At 33.4% G+C, this 17204-nt stretch overlaps 3 protein-coding genes across 4 annotated transcripts; all 3 read right to left on the minus strand.

The window, feature by feature from the left end:
• Positions 1-461: 461 nt before the first annotated feature.
• LOC307157564 (macrophage mannose receptor 1-like) lies at positions 462-16880 on the minus strand. 2 transcript variants are annotated; one of them, XM_079869508.1, is made up of 5 exons: positions 16815-16880; positions 3597-3700; positions 1606-1965; positions 1199-1531; positions 462-1085 (listed from the first exon to the last, which is right to left on the minus strand). In XM_079869508.1, the coding sequence occupies exons 2-5, from the start codon at positions 3643-3645 to the stop codon at positions 709-711; spliced, it is 1119 nt and encodes a 372-aa protein (XP_079725634.1). In that variant the 5' UTR covers positions 3646-3700; positions 16815-16880; the 3' UTR covers positions 462-708. The 2 variants fall into 2 exon arrangements, with proteins under 2 accessions (XP_079725634.1, XP_079725633.1); XM_079869507.1 differs by lacking the exon at positions 16815-16880 and having other exon boundaries at positions 3597-3701.
• Positions 9045-9386, minus strand: LOC307157741 (C-type lectin lectoxin-Phi1-like; the record flags this gene model as incomplete). The annotated part of the gene is made up of 1 exon (XM_079869660.1): positions 9045-9386. The coding sequence occupies one exon, from the start codon at positions 9384-9386 to the stop codon at positions 9045-9047; it is 342 nt and encodes a 113-aa protein (XP_079725786.1).
• On the minus strand, positions 12653-12994 carry LOC307157742 (C-type lectin lectoxin-Phi1-like; the record flags this gene model as incomplete). Its single annotated transcript, XM_079869661.1, has 1 exon — positions 12653-12994. One exon carries the CDS (start codon positions 12992-12994, stop codon positions 12653-12655), a length of 342 nt encoding a protein of 113 aa, XP_079725787.1.
• Positions 16881-17204: the final 324 nt, after the last annotated feature.

The raw sequence follows: 17204 nt of genomic DNA on the forward strand, positions 1-17204 counted from the left end.
TAACACTTTAACACTCTTGAGTCTGGAGTTTTTGCTGTGTGTGTTAACCAAAAATCTAATTTATTAAAAATACTATCAAAATGAAAAATCATTTGAATTCAATATTCACTGAATTATTAAACATTTTGTAAGTCTCTAAACTTGTTTAAATAAATGGGTTTATGTTTTAGATCAACATGTCCATATTTCAATGTCTATCCATCCATAGGAATAAAATGTGTGTTAAAATCACATTTTTGATTTACAAGCCTACAAATAAGTTTCTTTAACCATTTTTTCTGATTGTATTTTATAAAACCTCTTCAAATCCTATCCTAAAAATACATTCCATGATTTGCTGAGTCATAAATAGCCAATGTATTAAATTACAATACAGTTCTCTATTGTTACTTATTTGCCAAGTACAAATGCCTATCAACACAATAAAAAGACTCAATGATATAATATGCACTCAATGATATAATATGCACTCATAAACAACTTTTAATGTTATTTTTTAGTATACGACATAAAGGTTTACAAAAGTAAAATGATAAAATAAATGAGATAAAAATAAAAATCAAACAGGTAACAGGATAGCATTAGCTTTATGGGCTTTATTATACAAGACATGAAGATAGAGCTGTTTACTGTTGAACACATTAACTCTTTTTCCTCTTGTTTGGGAGGGGAAATGAAAACTGCATATGATAAACCAAAGGGTCTATATTACTTCCTCTCACATAAAACTCTATATTTGTTTCTGCAGTCTTTATCAACCCATTTGTATTGACCGTGCACCTTCTCTATGGCACCGCAGTGCTCGGACATCTGATGTTCTGGTGGACTTCCTTCTTTCCAGTTGCTATAGTTTCCCACATGAAGCCCGTTGATCCAAATCCAGAATCCGAAAAGTCGACTCTGTCTGAGTCCCACCCAAACTGGCCCAGTGATATTATGAACTGTTCTTCTTAGCTCTCGCTCCGTTTCTATCTGATCGTTCTCAGATTGAATGGTCAGGGGTCCAGTTGTATTCGTGTGATTGCCGCAGTAATTCATAGCTTCTTCCCAGGGCATTTTATTCTTACTGACATGAATGAAGCTCTCTGAAGAAAAGTATACAAAAAAAGAGTTAAACACTTTCACTTTGAATTGCAAAAGCATGCGGTGCTAGACCAGAACTTATTTGAATTTCAAAGCAAGTGTTGTGTTGACTTACTATAGCACAGAGGAAAGGAGGTACTACCAGTATTTTTATACCAATTCCCCTTTGAATCCATGATAGCTTCAGGATAACGTGAGCTGGTGTTAAGGTTAGAGGGCCAGTTTCTGTAAGCAGATTGTCCTCCACCAGCCCATTCCACCCTGTCCTCCAGCAGGCCGATCCAGAAAGTATTGTTATACTGTTCTCCTGCCTTCATCACTTGTTCATTTTCCGTCTCATCTCTGATACTGACTAAATCAGTGTGATTCTGTCTACAGTAAAGCTGAGCCTCAGACCAGGTTCTGTTTTCACGGATTAAACTGTACTTGTATGATTTTCGCCCAACATCTAAAGGTGCAAGAAAATTATATTGTTTTAATTAATTGTAAAATTAAATATTAAAATAAGTTATATTTTATTACCTTGTTTATAACACATAAAGTGTTTTGTCTCGTTGCATTGGAGAGAATCCCAGTATCCATCAGCTGTCATAGCAGCACAGCATATTTCCCCACATCCTCCTGTAAAACTTCTGTTAAATGTGACATCATCACCATTCGACCATTTCATACTGCGATTTCCTCCATAAGTACCAATCCAGGCATTTTGCACGCTTTGATTTTTCATCAGTTTATATAGTTCCATATTGTCCTGTTGGTCATAAACTGTGACGAGGCCAGTGTAGTTTATTTTGCATTCTTCCACAGCATTTGTTCTATTAGTTTTGTTCGGTCCTATGTGTAATGTTCTTAGTCGACTCTCAGCAGTTGGAGGAGGAAATGCTGAGGAGAAATATTCAGTTTTTAGAATTTACTGGAAAAACTGGGAGAACATGTGTGCAAACAGTTTATGTACATAATGAAATAATGAATAACTTTAAAACTGGATAAATCTTTAGATATGCAGTACAAATAAATCCACCTATATCAACTTAAAAAGTTTTTTTTAAGTTTTTTAAAGTTTTTTTTTTATTTTTATTTTTATTTTTTTTAAAGTATAATCAAATTGGCTGTACAAGTAATTTCAACTTAAATTATATAAGATTTACTTATAAAATTTAAAGTAATTTATAGAGTTAAAGTAATGTAAAAACATAAGTTGTCATGACTTATTGGTCATATTAATTTTTTAAGTGTCGTCATACTGTGGAAATGCTATTTATCATTTATAAAACATTACCATATAGACATTAGAATACTGCCTTTTGATGACCAGTGCGATGCAGATAATAATAACATCAATATGCAATGAATAATTTATAATATTAATTGTTCTTGCTATATGTTATTTATACCATTTATTTGCAGAAGGACATTGTTTTGGTTGTGTGTGACTGTGTGGATGAATACGGTTATCTTACTGCTCATAAAACACGAGGCTTAAAGGGATAGTTTGCCAAAAAATGAAAATTATGTCATAATTACTCACCCTCGTGTCGTTCCAAACCCGCAAGACTTTCGTTCATCTTCTGAACACAAATGAAGATCTTTTTGAGGAAATCTGAGAGATTTCTGTCTCTCTATTGACAAACTACCACTTTGACGCCTCAAAAAGTTCATAAAGCGATGGTAAAACTAATCCATTTGAATTGAGCCTAAATTTAGTCCAAATTTTCTGAAGAGACTCGATTGCTTTATATAATGAACAGATTTAATTTAGGCTTTTATCCACATAAAAACATTCATCAACTCATACATCAGTTGTGGTAATGATGAAATAATTTTAAAATCACCTTGATAAATCATTTTAGATACGCAGTAAAAATAAACCCACCTATATCAACTCAAAAAGTGTACAATGCACAATTTAAGCGATCTCTGTCTTAATTACACAGAGAAAGTCATTAATATAAAAAGCACTTTTACATTTTCACATGCAAAACATGCATAAAAAGCCTAAATTCAATCTGTTCATAATATAAAGTGATCAAGTCTCCAATAAATTGGACTAAACCGCTCAATATGGATTAGTGTTACGATTTCTCTATGAACTTTCTCAAAGTGGTAGTTTGTCAACAGAGAGACAGAAATCACTCAGATTTCATCAGAAGATCTTCATTTGTGTTCTGAAGATGAACGAAAGTCTTGCTGGTTTGGAACGATATGAGGATGAGTAAATGATGATATCATTTTAATTTTGGGGTGAATTAATGCTTTAAGGGGGGCAACTTCCCTCATCTTACCCTATACATGTGTTATGTGAAATATTTAATATATGGACATTATAGACATGTGCCTGTCCATGACCTTGATGATAAAATCATTTAAGCGATCTCTTTCTTAATTACACAGAGAATGTCATTAACATGAACAAATACTGTTACATTTTCACATGCAAAACAGCTGGGTTTTTTTTTTGTTTTTTTTGCAAATTTGCTCAGCAACATATTATATAATCATGGTTTAATACTCACCCCAGAATATGAGCAGGGCAGACAGAAATACCAGAGCAATGTTTGACATGTTGGAAACCAGAATCTGATATTTTATCAAACGGTCTGAATCTCGTTCTTGTGATCTGAGGAAAGAAAAATGAGAATTTGAGAAATCAAAATTGGTTCAATAATTACTAGTTCTTCAGAGACGTTGTGATCAGATTCTCTGATTATTTCACAGATATCTACAGTTAAGACTTTTGTATGTTACATTTTAAATAGATATGTTGCAAAAGATGGCTTAATTTCATTTTTTATTTTACGAACTAGGATATTCTTCTCAAATTAGAGTCAGTCTATTATATATATATGATCAGGTGATTTGGGAAACTGTTGATCTGAACTGCTGATAATGCTTTTCTTTTCTTCCCTCATCACTGAAATCATTCATAAGTGATTGCTGTAAAATGCATTAATAATATAACACACTTTCTAAATGAAATTAAACATAGTCTCTGCTTGAAAGATGTAAAAACAGACGTGATTCACCAGCATAGAAATAAAGTAAGATTTGTTCTATTTATTTAAGATTTAATTAAGATCGTGTTGTACATAAAGCAAGATTGATTTGTTATTGTTTCTATGTTGATTCGATGTAAAATAAGTGATTTTATTTTAATGTCCGTCTTGATCTTTATAATTGAAATAACATTATTTCAAGGCTAGACCTGATGAAAAAAATCAATGTTAAATATGGATCTTGATTCAATGTTGGTCTGTTATCAGCGTTTTAAAAAAGTGCCTCATAGTCCAACACAACTCTCCATAATGGAGACCAGAATACTGTGTCGACCATGTTAAAAGCAGAGCATTAATCTAATAGCAGCAAAACTTTCACTTCATTTTAAATTTGCTTTCACTAAATTTCTCCCATAAATACTGTGAAACATGTAGTCTACAGTATCACAAACAGCTATTAATGTCAAAACTGCAAAAATGTGGAGATTGATAGAAACTCTAAAGCATTTAATTCTCATTTAAGTAAAGAGAGACTCACCTGATATGAGTTTCTTCACCCAACTAGACGGACTACACAGAAATATGTGTGTCAGAAGATTATATGACCGTTATCTGTTCATCCAATGAGGAAAAAAACATATTTTGTCAACACTTCCAGCTAAAATTCAAATTAACATTCAAATTTAGACAGAAAACACACCAAAGACATATGAAATGAATACAAAGATCACATTTCTAAAACCATGGTACATTTGTACTTTAAAGGAGATTACAAAAATACTACTTTCTTTTTTCTCTAACCTTAGACCTTTATATCATCTTAGACCTTCATATTTGCCATAATGCATATTTTCGTAGCTGTGGGTTTGCAAAGACGACCACAGCTTCACATTCATCTTCAATGTTTAAAGCCCAAGTTTGACCAAAGTGACCAAACTCATCATCAAACTGCTCTTCATAACAAACTTCAGCATGTCTAATATTCATGACCGGTGTGAATAGATCAATCCATTGTTTCTACATTGTAAAATTCTGTCATAGTTTGAACAAGTCCACAGAGTCTGTTTATGCGAATATGGAATGCATGAATAGTTCTATAGCACATTTCTTTATGAACAAATCAATCTCTCAAATTCTGAACACATTTTAAACCAGGTTTCCCAAACAAACTAGTATAACATAAAGTTCTTTTTGTCAATGATCTGATTTTTAACATGAACCACTTGAAGGCCAATTTTGAAAATCATACAGGTTTAGAACATACAGACCCTTTCCAAAAAATTAGAATATCATGGAAAAGTTTATTTATTTCCATAATTCCATTCAAAACGTTAAACTTCCATAGATTATAGATTCAGGGCCCACAACTTAAACGATTTCAAGTATTTAGTTGTTTATTTGTACATAATTTGGGCTTCCAGCTCATAAAACCCACGAAAACTGGATTTCAAAAAATTAGAATATTACATGAACTCACACAGTGATTACACAGTGATACCATGGTCATTGAACCAGGTTTTGGTTATTTTGGCAGTGTGGGCAGGTGCAAATCCTGCTGGAAAATGAAGTCAGCATCTCCATAAAGCTTGTCTGCTGAAGGAAGCATGAAGTGCTCTGGAAATGTCCTGGTAGACGGCTGCGTTGAGTGGACAGCACAGTGGACCAACACCAGCCGATGACATGGCTCCCCAAACCAACACAGACTGTGGAAACTTCACACTGGACTTCAAGCATCTTGGATTGTGTGCCTCTCCATTCTTCCTCCAGACTCTGGGACCTTGGTTTCCAAATGAGATGCAAAATTTGCTCTCATCAGAAAAGAGGACTTTGGTCCACTGTGCTTTATTAAATCCAGAGTCAATGCAGGCGTCTACCAGGACATGTTCAGAGCACTTCATGCTTCCTTCATTTTCCAGCAGGATTTGCACTGGCCCACACTGCCAAAAGAACCAAAACCTGGTTCAATGACCATGGTATCACTGTGTAATTACTGTGTGATTTCATGTTCTAATTTTTTGAAATCCTGTTTTCGTGGGTTTTATGAGCTGGAAGCCCAAATTATGTACAAATAAACAACTAAATACTTGAAATCGTTTAAGTTGTGGGCCCTGAATCTATAATCTATGGAAGTTTAACGTTTTGAATGGAATTATGGAAATAAATAAACTTTTCCATGATATTCAATTTTTTAGGAAAGGGTCTGTACATCATGTTTGGTACAGTTATACCAATTTTCTCTTTAATGTGCCTTTTGACAATGTTTTGAAAGCAGGAACCTTGGATTAGAGAAATAATCAGTGTTTCATCTCACTACTTTACAAGTTGTATCTGTATCCCATATGCAAATCCACCGCGGAGTAAAAGAGTCAACCCAAGTTAACCCTGATGTTAAACTAATACAAAAGTATTTTTATTACTATTATTATTTAACCATTTATTTGTTCAGCTAAGTTGATTCAACAGGGTCAAAAAAGCAACAAATACACAACAAAGCAATTCATTTTCCAGATTTTTCAGCATCTAGATCAGGGAAGGGCAACTCAGTCCTGGAGGGCCACTGTCCTGCTGAGTTTAGCTCCAACCCTGATAAACTCTCCTGTCTGTAGATTTGTGATTCAGGTCAAATTATGATTATGTCAAAACATAACCAACACCACCTGATCAACTTTTCTCTTTGTTCATCTGGCTGTTATAACTCAGGTACAGCAGCCAAACAAAATCTAAAGTTAATGATTTAAGGGTCAAGAGCCCAACTAAAGTGAACACTGATCAACATAACGGTGACTTAAACTTACAGTTTTCTCCTTCAGTGATTCTGCTTGTTAACATCAAGTGTATTCAATGTTGGCAATAAAAAATAGAGTTCATCTTTGATGTCTGTCTGTTATTCATATATTTTTGTTTAAAAAAAATTGTTGTAAATTTTACTCATTTTAAATGGTTAACTTTTAAGAAATTAATTTGATTAATTATTACTCAATTCTAATTTGTTACATTTAAATAATAATATTGTTTGTAATCTGTTGCCACAATTTTATTGAGTAGATATTGCGTATTCATTTTTACAGTGTAGACGTTGTGATCAGATTCTCTGATTATTTCACAGATATCTACAGTTAAGACTTTTGTATGTTACATTTTAAATAGATATGTTGCAAAAGATGGCTTAATTTCATTTTTATTTTACAAACTAGGATATTCTTCTCAAAAGAGTCAGTCTATGTTATATATAAAGCCAAGAGAAAATATGATCAGGTGATTTTGGGAAACTGTTGATCTGAACTGCTGATAATGCTTTTCTTTTCTTCCCTCATCACTGAAATCATTCATAACTGATTGCTGTAAAATGCATTAATAATATAACACACTTTCTAAATGAAATTAAACATAGTCTCTGCTTGAAAGATGTAAAAACGGACGTGATTCACCAGCATAGAAATAAAGTATGATTTGTTATTTATTTAAGATTTAATTAAGATCGTGTTGTACATAAAGCAAGATTGATTTGTTATTGTTTCAATGTTGATTTGATGTAAAATAAGTGATTTTATTTTAATGTCCGTCTTGATCTTTATAATTGAAATAACATTATTTCAAGGCTAGACCTGATGAAAAAAATCAATGTTAAATATGGATCTTGATTCAATGTTGGACTGTTATCAGCGTTTTTAAAAAGTGCCTCATAGTCCAACACAACTCTCCATAATGGAGACCAGAATACTGTGTCGACCATGTTAAAAGCAGAGCATTAATCTAATAGCTGCAAAACTTTCACTTCATTTTAAATTTGCTTTCACTAAATTTCAGTATATGATCGTTATCTGTTCATCCAATGAGGAAAAAACATATTTTGTCAACACTTCCAGCTAAAATTCAAATTAACATTCAAATTTAGACAGAAAACACACCAAACACACATATGAAATGAATACACAGATCACATTTCTAAAACCATGGTACATTTGTACTTTAAAGGAGATTACAAAAATACTATTTACTTTCTTTTTTCTCTAACCTTAGACCTTTATATCATCTTAGACCTTCATATTTGCCATAATGTATATTTTGTGGGTTTGCAAAGACGACCACAGCTTCACATTCATCTTCAGTGTTTAAAGCCCAAGTTTGACCAAAGTGACCAAACTCATCATCAAACTGCTCTTCATTACAAACTTCAGCATGTCTAATATTCATGACTGGTGTGAATAGATCAATCCATTGTTTCTACATTGTAAAATTCTGAGTGTTCATTTAACACTCATATTGTAACACTTTAACACTCTTGAGTCTGGAGTTTTTGCTGTGTGTGTTAACCAACAATCTCATTTATTAAAAATACTATCAAAATGAAAAATCATTTGGATTCAATATTCACTGAATTCTTAAACATTTTGTAAGTCTCTAAACTTGTTCATTATATAAATGGGTTTATGTTTTAGATCAACATGTCCATAGTTCAATGTCTATCCATCCATAGGAATAAAATGTGTGTCAAATTCACATTTTTGATTTACAAGCCTTCAAATAAGTTTCTTTAACCATTTGTTCTGATTGTATTTTATAAAACCTCTCCAAACCCTTAAAAATCCAATCCTAAAAATACATTCCATGATTTGCTGAGTCATAAATAGCCAATGTATTAAATTACAATACAGTTCTCTATTGTTACTTATTTGCCAAGTACAAATGCCTATCAACACAATAAAAAGACTCAATGATATAATATGCACTCATAAACAACTTTTAATGTTATTTTTTAGTATACGACATAAAGGTTTACAAAAGTAAAATGATAAAATAAATGAGATAAAAATCAAAATCAAACAGGTAACAGGATAGCATTAGCTTTATGGGCTTTATTATACAAGAAATGAAGATAGAACTGTTTACTGTTGAACACATTAACTCTTTTTCCTCTTGTTTGGGAGGGGAAATGAAAACCGCATATGATAAACCAAAGGGTCTATATTACTTCCTCTCACATAAAACCCTATATTTGTTTCTGCAGTCTTTATCAACCCATTTGTATTGACCGTCCACCTTCTCTATGGCACCGCAGTGCTCGGACATCTGATGTTCTGGTGGACTTCCTTCTTTCCAGTTGCTATAGTTTCCCACATGAAGCCCGTTGATCCAAATCCAGAATCCGAAAAGTCGACTCTGTCTGAGTCCCACCCAAACTGGCCCGGTGATATTCCTTCTTCTTAGCTCTCGCTCCGTTTCTATCTGATCGTTCTCAGAGTGAATGGTCAGGGGTCCAGTTGTATTCGTGTGTTTGCCGCAGGAATCCATAGCTTCTTCCCAGGACATTTTATCAGTGCTCACATGAATGAAGCTCTCTGAGGAAAATAATTATAATAATACAAATAAAATAAAATTAGTTGCATGTTTTGATTTATTGGATCATATGGTAGACTTGGAAATGTTGGATATTAAAGCATAAAATATTTTCTGAACTTACTGTAGCACAGAGCAAAAACGTTATTCTTATTCGCTTTCATCCAAACTGGTAGGGTTTGCCTTGAGAGAAATGTAAAGCATCCTTTAGATAATTGTTTCTGTAGGCCTATGTAACCAGAATGTCCACCATCAAACCAATAAAGGCTGTAATTGTATTGGAGGCCGATCCAGATCCAAGAGTTTCTCCCATTTACTGTTACTTTCACTCGTTCATTTTCCGTCTCATTTCTGATACTGACTAAATCAGTGTGATGCTGTCTACAGTAAAACTGAGCCTCAAACCAGGTTCTGTTTTCACGGATTAAACTGTAGTTGTATGATTCTTGCCCTGTATGGATACAGACAATAATTTTACTCATGTATGACATTTAGACATTTATAAGATATAAACAGCTCATGGATCATTACCTTGATCATAACACATGAAGTACATTTTTGTTGAATCACAATTGAAACACTCCCATCTTCCATCAGTGTTTACGGCACCACAGCATTTTTCCTCAGTAATTGTGGTGATGTTGATGAATGTGGCAGGATCACCATTTGACCATTTACAGCTGCTGGCACCAATCCAACCACTCTGACTATTATTGAGAATATTAACTAACTCATTATTCTCTTCTTCATCATAGATTGTGACGAGGTCAGTGTAGTTACTTCTGCAAGCATTTTGTGCGTCATTTATAAGCATTTTTGTATTATTAATCAAGTAAAATCTTCTCAGTCGGCCTGTAGCACTTGAAAGGGGAAGACCTGAGAACAGATATTCAGTTTTTAGTAAAATACTCTTGACATCTTGACTGGAAAAGCATTCATATCTTTCAAAAACATTTACATGTGAAACTTTTAAAAAACCCAAAGAAAGCGTAATAATTGGAGACTGTAGTGCCTTGCCTAGGACCTCATTTTGACATGTAAAATTTAAAAGATCTATAATTTCTCAATAAAATAATAAGAAAAATACATAATATACTGCTACATTTTCAACATGCATAAACATGTTTTGTGAGAGGAACTTTTTTTTTCCAAAGCTGCTCAAAATATAGTAAAGACCGGATTAAATACTCACAATAGAGGAGAAGCAGGACACATAGAAGTACCATGAAGACTTTCATTCATCTTCTGAACACAAATGAACAAATGAACAAATCACAAATGAGTGATTTCTGTCTCTCTATTGACAAACTACCACTTTGACGCTTCAGAAAGTTCATAAAGCGATAGTAAAACTAATCCATTTGAATTGAGTCCAAAATTTAGTCCAAATTTTCTGAAGAGACTCGATTGCTTTATATAATGAACGGATTTAATTTAGGCTTTTATTCACATAAAAACATTCATCGTCTCATGCATCAGTTGTGGTAATGATAAAATAATTTTAAAATCACCTTGATAAATCATTTTAGATATGCAGTAAAAATAAACCCACCTATATCAACTCAAAAAGTGTACAATGCACAGTTTAAGCGATCTCTGTCTTAATTACACAGAGAATATCATTAATATAAAAAAGCACTTTTACATTTTCACATGCAAAACATGCATAAAAAGCCTAAATTCAATCTGTTCACAATATAAAGCGATCAAGTCTCTTCAAAATAAATTGGACTAAACCGCTCAGTTCATATGCTTAGTTTTACGATTTCTTTATGTACTTTCTCAAAGTGGTAGTTTGTCACTAGAGAGACAGAAATCACTCAGATTTCATCAGAAGATCTTCATTTGTGTTCTGAAGATGAATGAAAGTCTTACAGGTTTGGAACGATATGAGGATGAGTAAATGATGATATCATTTTAATTTTGGGGTGAATTAATGCTTTAAGAGGGGGGAGGGGGGAGGCAACTTCCCTCATCTTACCCTACACATGTGTTATGTGAAATATGAACTTTAATATATGGACATTATAGACATGCGCCTGTCCAAGGCCTTGATGATAAAATTAGGGCTGTCAAAATAACGCGTTAATTTCGATTAATTAATCTGAGAATAAATAACGTGTTAAAAAAAATAACGCAGATTAATCCATTCCGTATTGACCTTTGACCCGGAGCCGTTCTAGCCACTGATCTAGGCTGATCACTGATCACTTGGCACAGATCACATTTCTAAAACCATGGTACATTTGTACTTTAAAGGAGATTACAAAAATACTATTTACTTTCTTTTTTCTCTAACCTTAGACCTTTATATCATCTTAGACCTTCATATTTGCCATAATGCATATTTTCGTAGCTGTGGGTTTGCAAAGACGACCACAGCTTCACATTCATCTTCAGTGTTTAAAGCCCAAGTTTGACCAAAGTGACCAAACTCATCATCAAACTGCTCTTCATTACAAACTTCAGCATGTCTAATATTCATGACTGGTGTGAATAGATGAATCCATTGTTTCTACATTGTAAAATTCTGAGTGTTCATTTAACACTCATATTGTAACACTTTAACACTCTTGAGTCTGGAGTTTTTGCTGTGTGTGTTAACCAACAATCTCATTTATTAAAAATACTATCAAAATGAAAAATCATTTGAATTCAATATTCACTGAATTCTTAAACATTTTGTAAATCTCTAAACTTGTTCATATAAATGGGTTTATGTTTTAGCTCAACATGTCTATCCATCCATAGGAATAAAATCTGTGTTAAAATCACATTTTTGATTTACAAGCCTACAAATAAGATTCTTTAACCATTTTTTCTGATTGTATTTTATAAAACCTCTCCAAATCCTTATAAATCCCATCCTAAAAATACATTCCATGATTTGCTGAGTCATAAATAGCCAATGTATGAAATTACAATACAGTTCTCTATTGTTACTTATTTGCCAAGTACAAATGCCTATCAACACAATAAAAAGACTCAATGATATAATATGCACTCATAAACAATAACTTTTAATGTTATTTTTTAGTATACAACATAAAGGTTTACAAAAGTAAAATGATTAAATAAATGAGATAAAAATCAAACAGGTAACAGGATAGCATTAGCTTTATGGGCTTTATTATACAAGAAATGAAGATAGAGCTGTTTACTGTTGAACACATTAACTCTTTTTCCTCTTGTTTGGGAGGGGAAATGAAAACCGCATATGATAAACCAAAGGGTCTATATTACTTCCTCTCACATAAAAACCTATATTTGTTTCTGCAGTCTTTATCAACCCATTTGTATTGACCGTGCACCTTCTCTATGGCACCGCAGTGCTCGGACATCTGATGTTCTGGTGGACTTCCCCCTTTCCAGTTGCTATAGTTTCCCACATGAAGCCCGTTGATCCAAATCCAGAATCCGAAAAGTCGACTCTGTCTGAGTCCCACCCAAACTGGCCCGGTGATATTCCTTCTTCTTAGCTCTCGCTCCGTTTCTATCTGATCGTTCTCAGAGTGAATGGTCAGGAGTCCAGTTGTATTCGTGTGTTTGCCGCAGGAATCCAGAGATTCTTCCCAGGACATGCTATTCTCACTGACATTAATGAAGCTCTCTGAAGAAAAAAAAATCTAGAATTAAATTATTTGATTTGGTAGTACTGTAAATGTAGTATTTCAAAGCATAAAGAATTGTTTTAACTTACTGTAGCAGAGGGCATTCAATTTGTTCTCATTCTTTTTGAACCAATATTCTGGATTTGCTTTAATGAGATATGTAAAACATCCTTTAGTCCTGGGATTAAATTCATGTATGTAATCAGAATGTCCGCCATCAAGCCAATGAAGGCTGTAATTGTATTGGAGGCCGATCCAGATCCAAGAGTTACTCCCATTTACTGTTACTTTCACTTGTTCATTTTCCGTCTCATCTCTGATACTGACTAAATCAGTGTGATTCTCTCTACAGTAAAGCTGAGCCTCAAACCAGGTTCTGTTTTCACGGATTAAACTGTAGTTGTATGATTCTTGCCCATGACCTGTATGAATGCAAGAATAGACAATAATTTTACTCACATGGCATTTAGATATTTGTAGGATATAAACAGCTCAGGGATCATTACCTTGTTTATAACATATGAAGTATTTTGTTGAATTACAAGTGAAAAAATCCCAGCTTCCATCAGTGTTTATAGCACCACAGTTTTCCTCAATAAAAGTGGTGCTGATGTTGGTGAATGTGGCAGGATCACCATTTGACCATTTACAGCTGCTGGCACCAATCCAACCACCCAAATGTTTGAGAATATTAACTAACTCCATATTCTCTTTTTTATCATAGATTGTGACGAGGTCAGTGTAGTCTCTTCTGCAAACATTTTGTGCTTCATTTATAAGCATTTCTGTATCATTAATCAAGTAAAATCTTCTCAGTCGGCCTGTAGCACTTGAAAGGGGAAGACCTGAGAACAGATATTCAGTTTTTAGTGAAATACTCTTGACATCTTGACTGGAAAAGCATTCATATCTTTCAAAAACATTTACATGTGAAACTTTTAAACAAATCAAAGCGTAATAATTGGAGACTGTAGTGGCTTGCCTAGGACCTCATTTTGACTTGTAAAATTAAAAAGATCTATAATTTCTCAATAAAATAATAAGAAAAATACATAATATACTGCTACATTTTTAACATGCATAAACATATTACATATTTTGTGAGAGGAATTTTTTTTTCAAAGCTGCTCAAAATATAATAAAGACCGGATTAAATACTCACCCCAGAGGAGAAGCAGGACACATAGAAAGTACCATGAAGACTTTCATTCATCTTCTGAACACAAATGAATATCTTTTTGATGAAATCTGAGAGATTTCTGTCTCTCTATTGACAAACTACCACTTTGACGCTTCAAAAAGTTCATAAAGCGATAGTAAAACTAATCCATTTGAATTGAGTCCAAAATTTAGTCCAAATTTTCTGAAGAGACTTGATTGCTTTATATAATGAACGGATTTAATTTAGGATTTTATTCACATAAAAACATTCATCGTCTCATGCATCAGTTGTGGTAATGATAAAATAATTTTAAAATCACCTTGATAAATCATTTTAGATATGCAGTAAAAATAAACCCACCTATATCAACTCAAAAAGTGTACAATGCACAGTTTAAGCGATCTCTGTCTTAATTACACAGAGAAAGTCATTAATATAAAAAGCACTTTTACATTTTCACATGCAAAACATGCCTAAATTCAATCTGTTCATAATATAAAGCGATCAAGTCTCTTAAAAAAAAATTTGGACTAAACCGATCAATTCATATAGATTAGTTTTACGATTTCTTTATGTACTTTCTCAAAGTGGTAGTTTGTCGATAGAGAGACAGAAATCACTCAGATTTCATCAAAATATCTTCATTTGTGTTCAGAAGATGAACGAAAGTCTTACAGGTTTGGAACGATATGAGGATGAGTAAATGATGATATCATTTTAATTTGGGGGTGAATTAATGCTTTAAGGGGGGCAACTTCCCTCATCTTACCCTACACATGTGTTATGTGAAATATGAACTTTAACATATGGACATTATAGACATGCGCCTGTCCATGGCCTTGATGATAAAATTAGGGCTGTCAAAATAACGCGTTAATTTCGATTAATTAATCTGAGAATAAATAACGTGTTAAAAAAAATAACGCAGATTAATCCATTCCGTATTGACCTTTGACCCGGAGCCGTTGTTGTGCCAAATTTTGACCCCCTGCCAAATTATTACCCCCTCGTTGAAGTCAGTACCTGATTGCCTAATCCTAACCCCACCCCTAATCCTAACCCCTCCCCCACAACTAATCCTAAACCTACCAATACTAGGGGGATAATCATTTGGCGGGGGTCGAAATTCGGCACAACACCGTTCTAGCCACCATTCGACTGTAAAATGAAGGAGGGAGATGAGAACGCGCTGCCCGGATCATTGATTGGAACATTTACTTGTAAAAAACGGCCTGATTGAAGTGTTGATAAAAATAAAGTTCGTCAACTGTAAAGTACCACGTCAATGCAAAGCATCCAGGAGGTAACGTTAATCCGGAGGTACGACCTAGCACGTCCCGTGATACCAACTCTAGCAGTCAACGTCATCTTCAAACCACACTGGAGGAAACACTGAAACGCAAACTTAGCAAATCAGTATGTGACTGACTGAGCAATTCCTTTGTAAAATGGGTCGCAGTGTCCAGCAGACCAGTTTCGGTGATAGACAGGGGGTTAGCAGAGGTTTTGCAAATAGCCTCTTAAATAGCATATAACCCGCCATCGCGAAACAACATTATGTTAAAAATCCAGTATTGTATTGGTGGGAGCGGAATATATCGCACTGACAGGGGATCACTGGACTTCAGTTAGCAATCACAATCACCTTGGTGTTACGACACACTGAAGCACTTTTTTTCCCTGAATGTATTTCCTCAGCATATTAGGTCATATTGTTGATTGTTATGGCCATTGTTTGAACAGTGAAAATAATCATAAAAGAGTTTTTGAACTTTAATGTCACTAATGTTGATTATTCATTGATTCATTTGAATTGAAATATTTAAAATACTTTCACAGCAAAAATTATGCATGCGATTAATTTAGATTAATTAATCACGGAGTATGTAATTAATTAGATTTTTTTTTTTAATCGAATGACAAACCCTAGATAAAATCATTTAACTTGTTAAGCGATCTCTTTCTTAATTACACAGAGAATGTCATTAACATGAACAAATACTGTTACATTTTCACATGCAAAACTGCTGGGTTTTTTTCACCCCGTATTTTTTTATTTTTATTTTTTTTTGCAAATTTGCTCAGCAACATATTATATAATCATGGTTTAATACTCACCCCAGAATATGAGCAGGGCAGACAGAAATACCAGAGCAATGTTTGACATGTTGGAAACCAGAATCTGATATTTTATCAAATGGTCTGAATCTCCTTCTTGTGATCTGATGAAAGAAAAATGAGAATTTGAGAAATCAAAATTGGCTCAATAATTACTTGTGTTCTTCAGATACACTGAAAAAAATGATTTGTTGAAATTAATCCATTTTTTTATCGTAAGTGGTTGCATTCAATTGATTTTATCTACATTTAAACAAATGCATTAAGTTGAACAATCAATTTTAGTTCAACTTAATGCATTTGTTTAAATGTAGATAAAATCAATTGAATGCAACCACTTACAATAAAAAAAGATTAATTTCAACAAATCATTTTTTTCAGTGTATGTACAGTATTTCCTTCATCTGTATGCTGACCTGAGAAAACAAGAGATTACAAATATTCAGCTTTTACATAAAATGCATTATTGACTGAAGATAAACAGAGGTAGTAAAGTCCGTTCAGTCTTACCTGGTGAGAAGACGATTTCAGCTGATAATGTGCTGAAGAAAACCCGATACTTTTATAGATTACTTTCTAGTGGGCTGGAGCATTAGTTAATCAGTAACTTCACTTGGGTGTTAAACATCATATCAGTAATATTCAGTAATGTGTATGCATGTTCAGGGACATCACTATTAATCACTGATCAGTTTATTCATTTGATTAAAAAATAAAATAAAATGGTGGTCAGAAAAGGAGCAAAATGGTATTTCAGTATAGTGGTGCAAAAAGTTGTTTGTGTCATTTATGCAATATGGTCCTAATGTGATGTGGTTGTGGTGTGAATGTTACATTATCAGAACTGCTATACTTCAAAAAATAAATAAAAAAAAAGTAAAAGACAATAATGTGTAGAGT

Source organism: Squalius cephalus (genome assembly GCF_949319135.1).
Source record: "Squalius cephalus genome assembly, chromosome: 4".
Taxonomy (NCBI): Eukaryota; Metazoa; Chordata; class Actinopteri; order Cypriniformes; family Leuciscidae; genus Squalius; species Squalius cephalus.

Coding starts and splice junctions, on each gene's coding strand:
- LOC307157564 (XM_079869508.1), bottom strand. CDS start 3,645: ATGTCAAACATTGCTCTGGTATTTCTGTCTGCCCTGCTCATATTCTGG. Junction 1,532..1,605: donor CTTTATGTGTTATAAACAAG/GTAATAAAATAT, acceptor TTGCACCTTTAG/ATGTTGGGCGAAAATCATAC. Junction 1,086..1,198: donor CTCCTTTCCTCTGTGCTATA/GTAAGTCAACAC, acceptor ACTTTTCTTCAG/AGAGCTTCATTCATGTCAGT.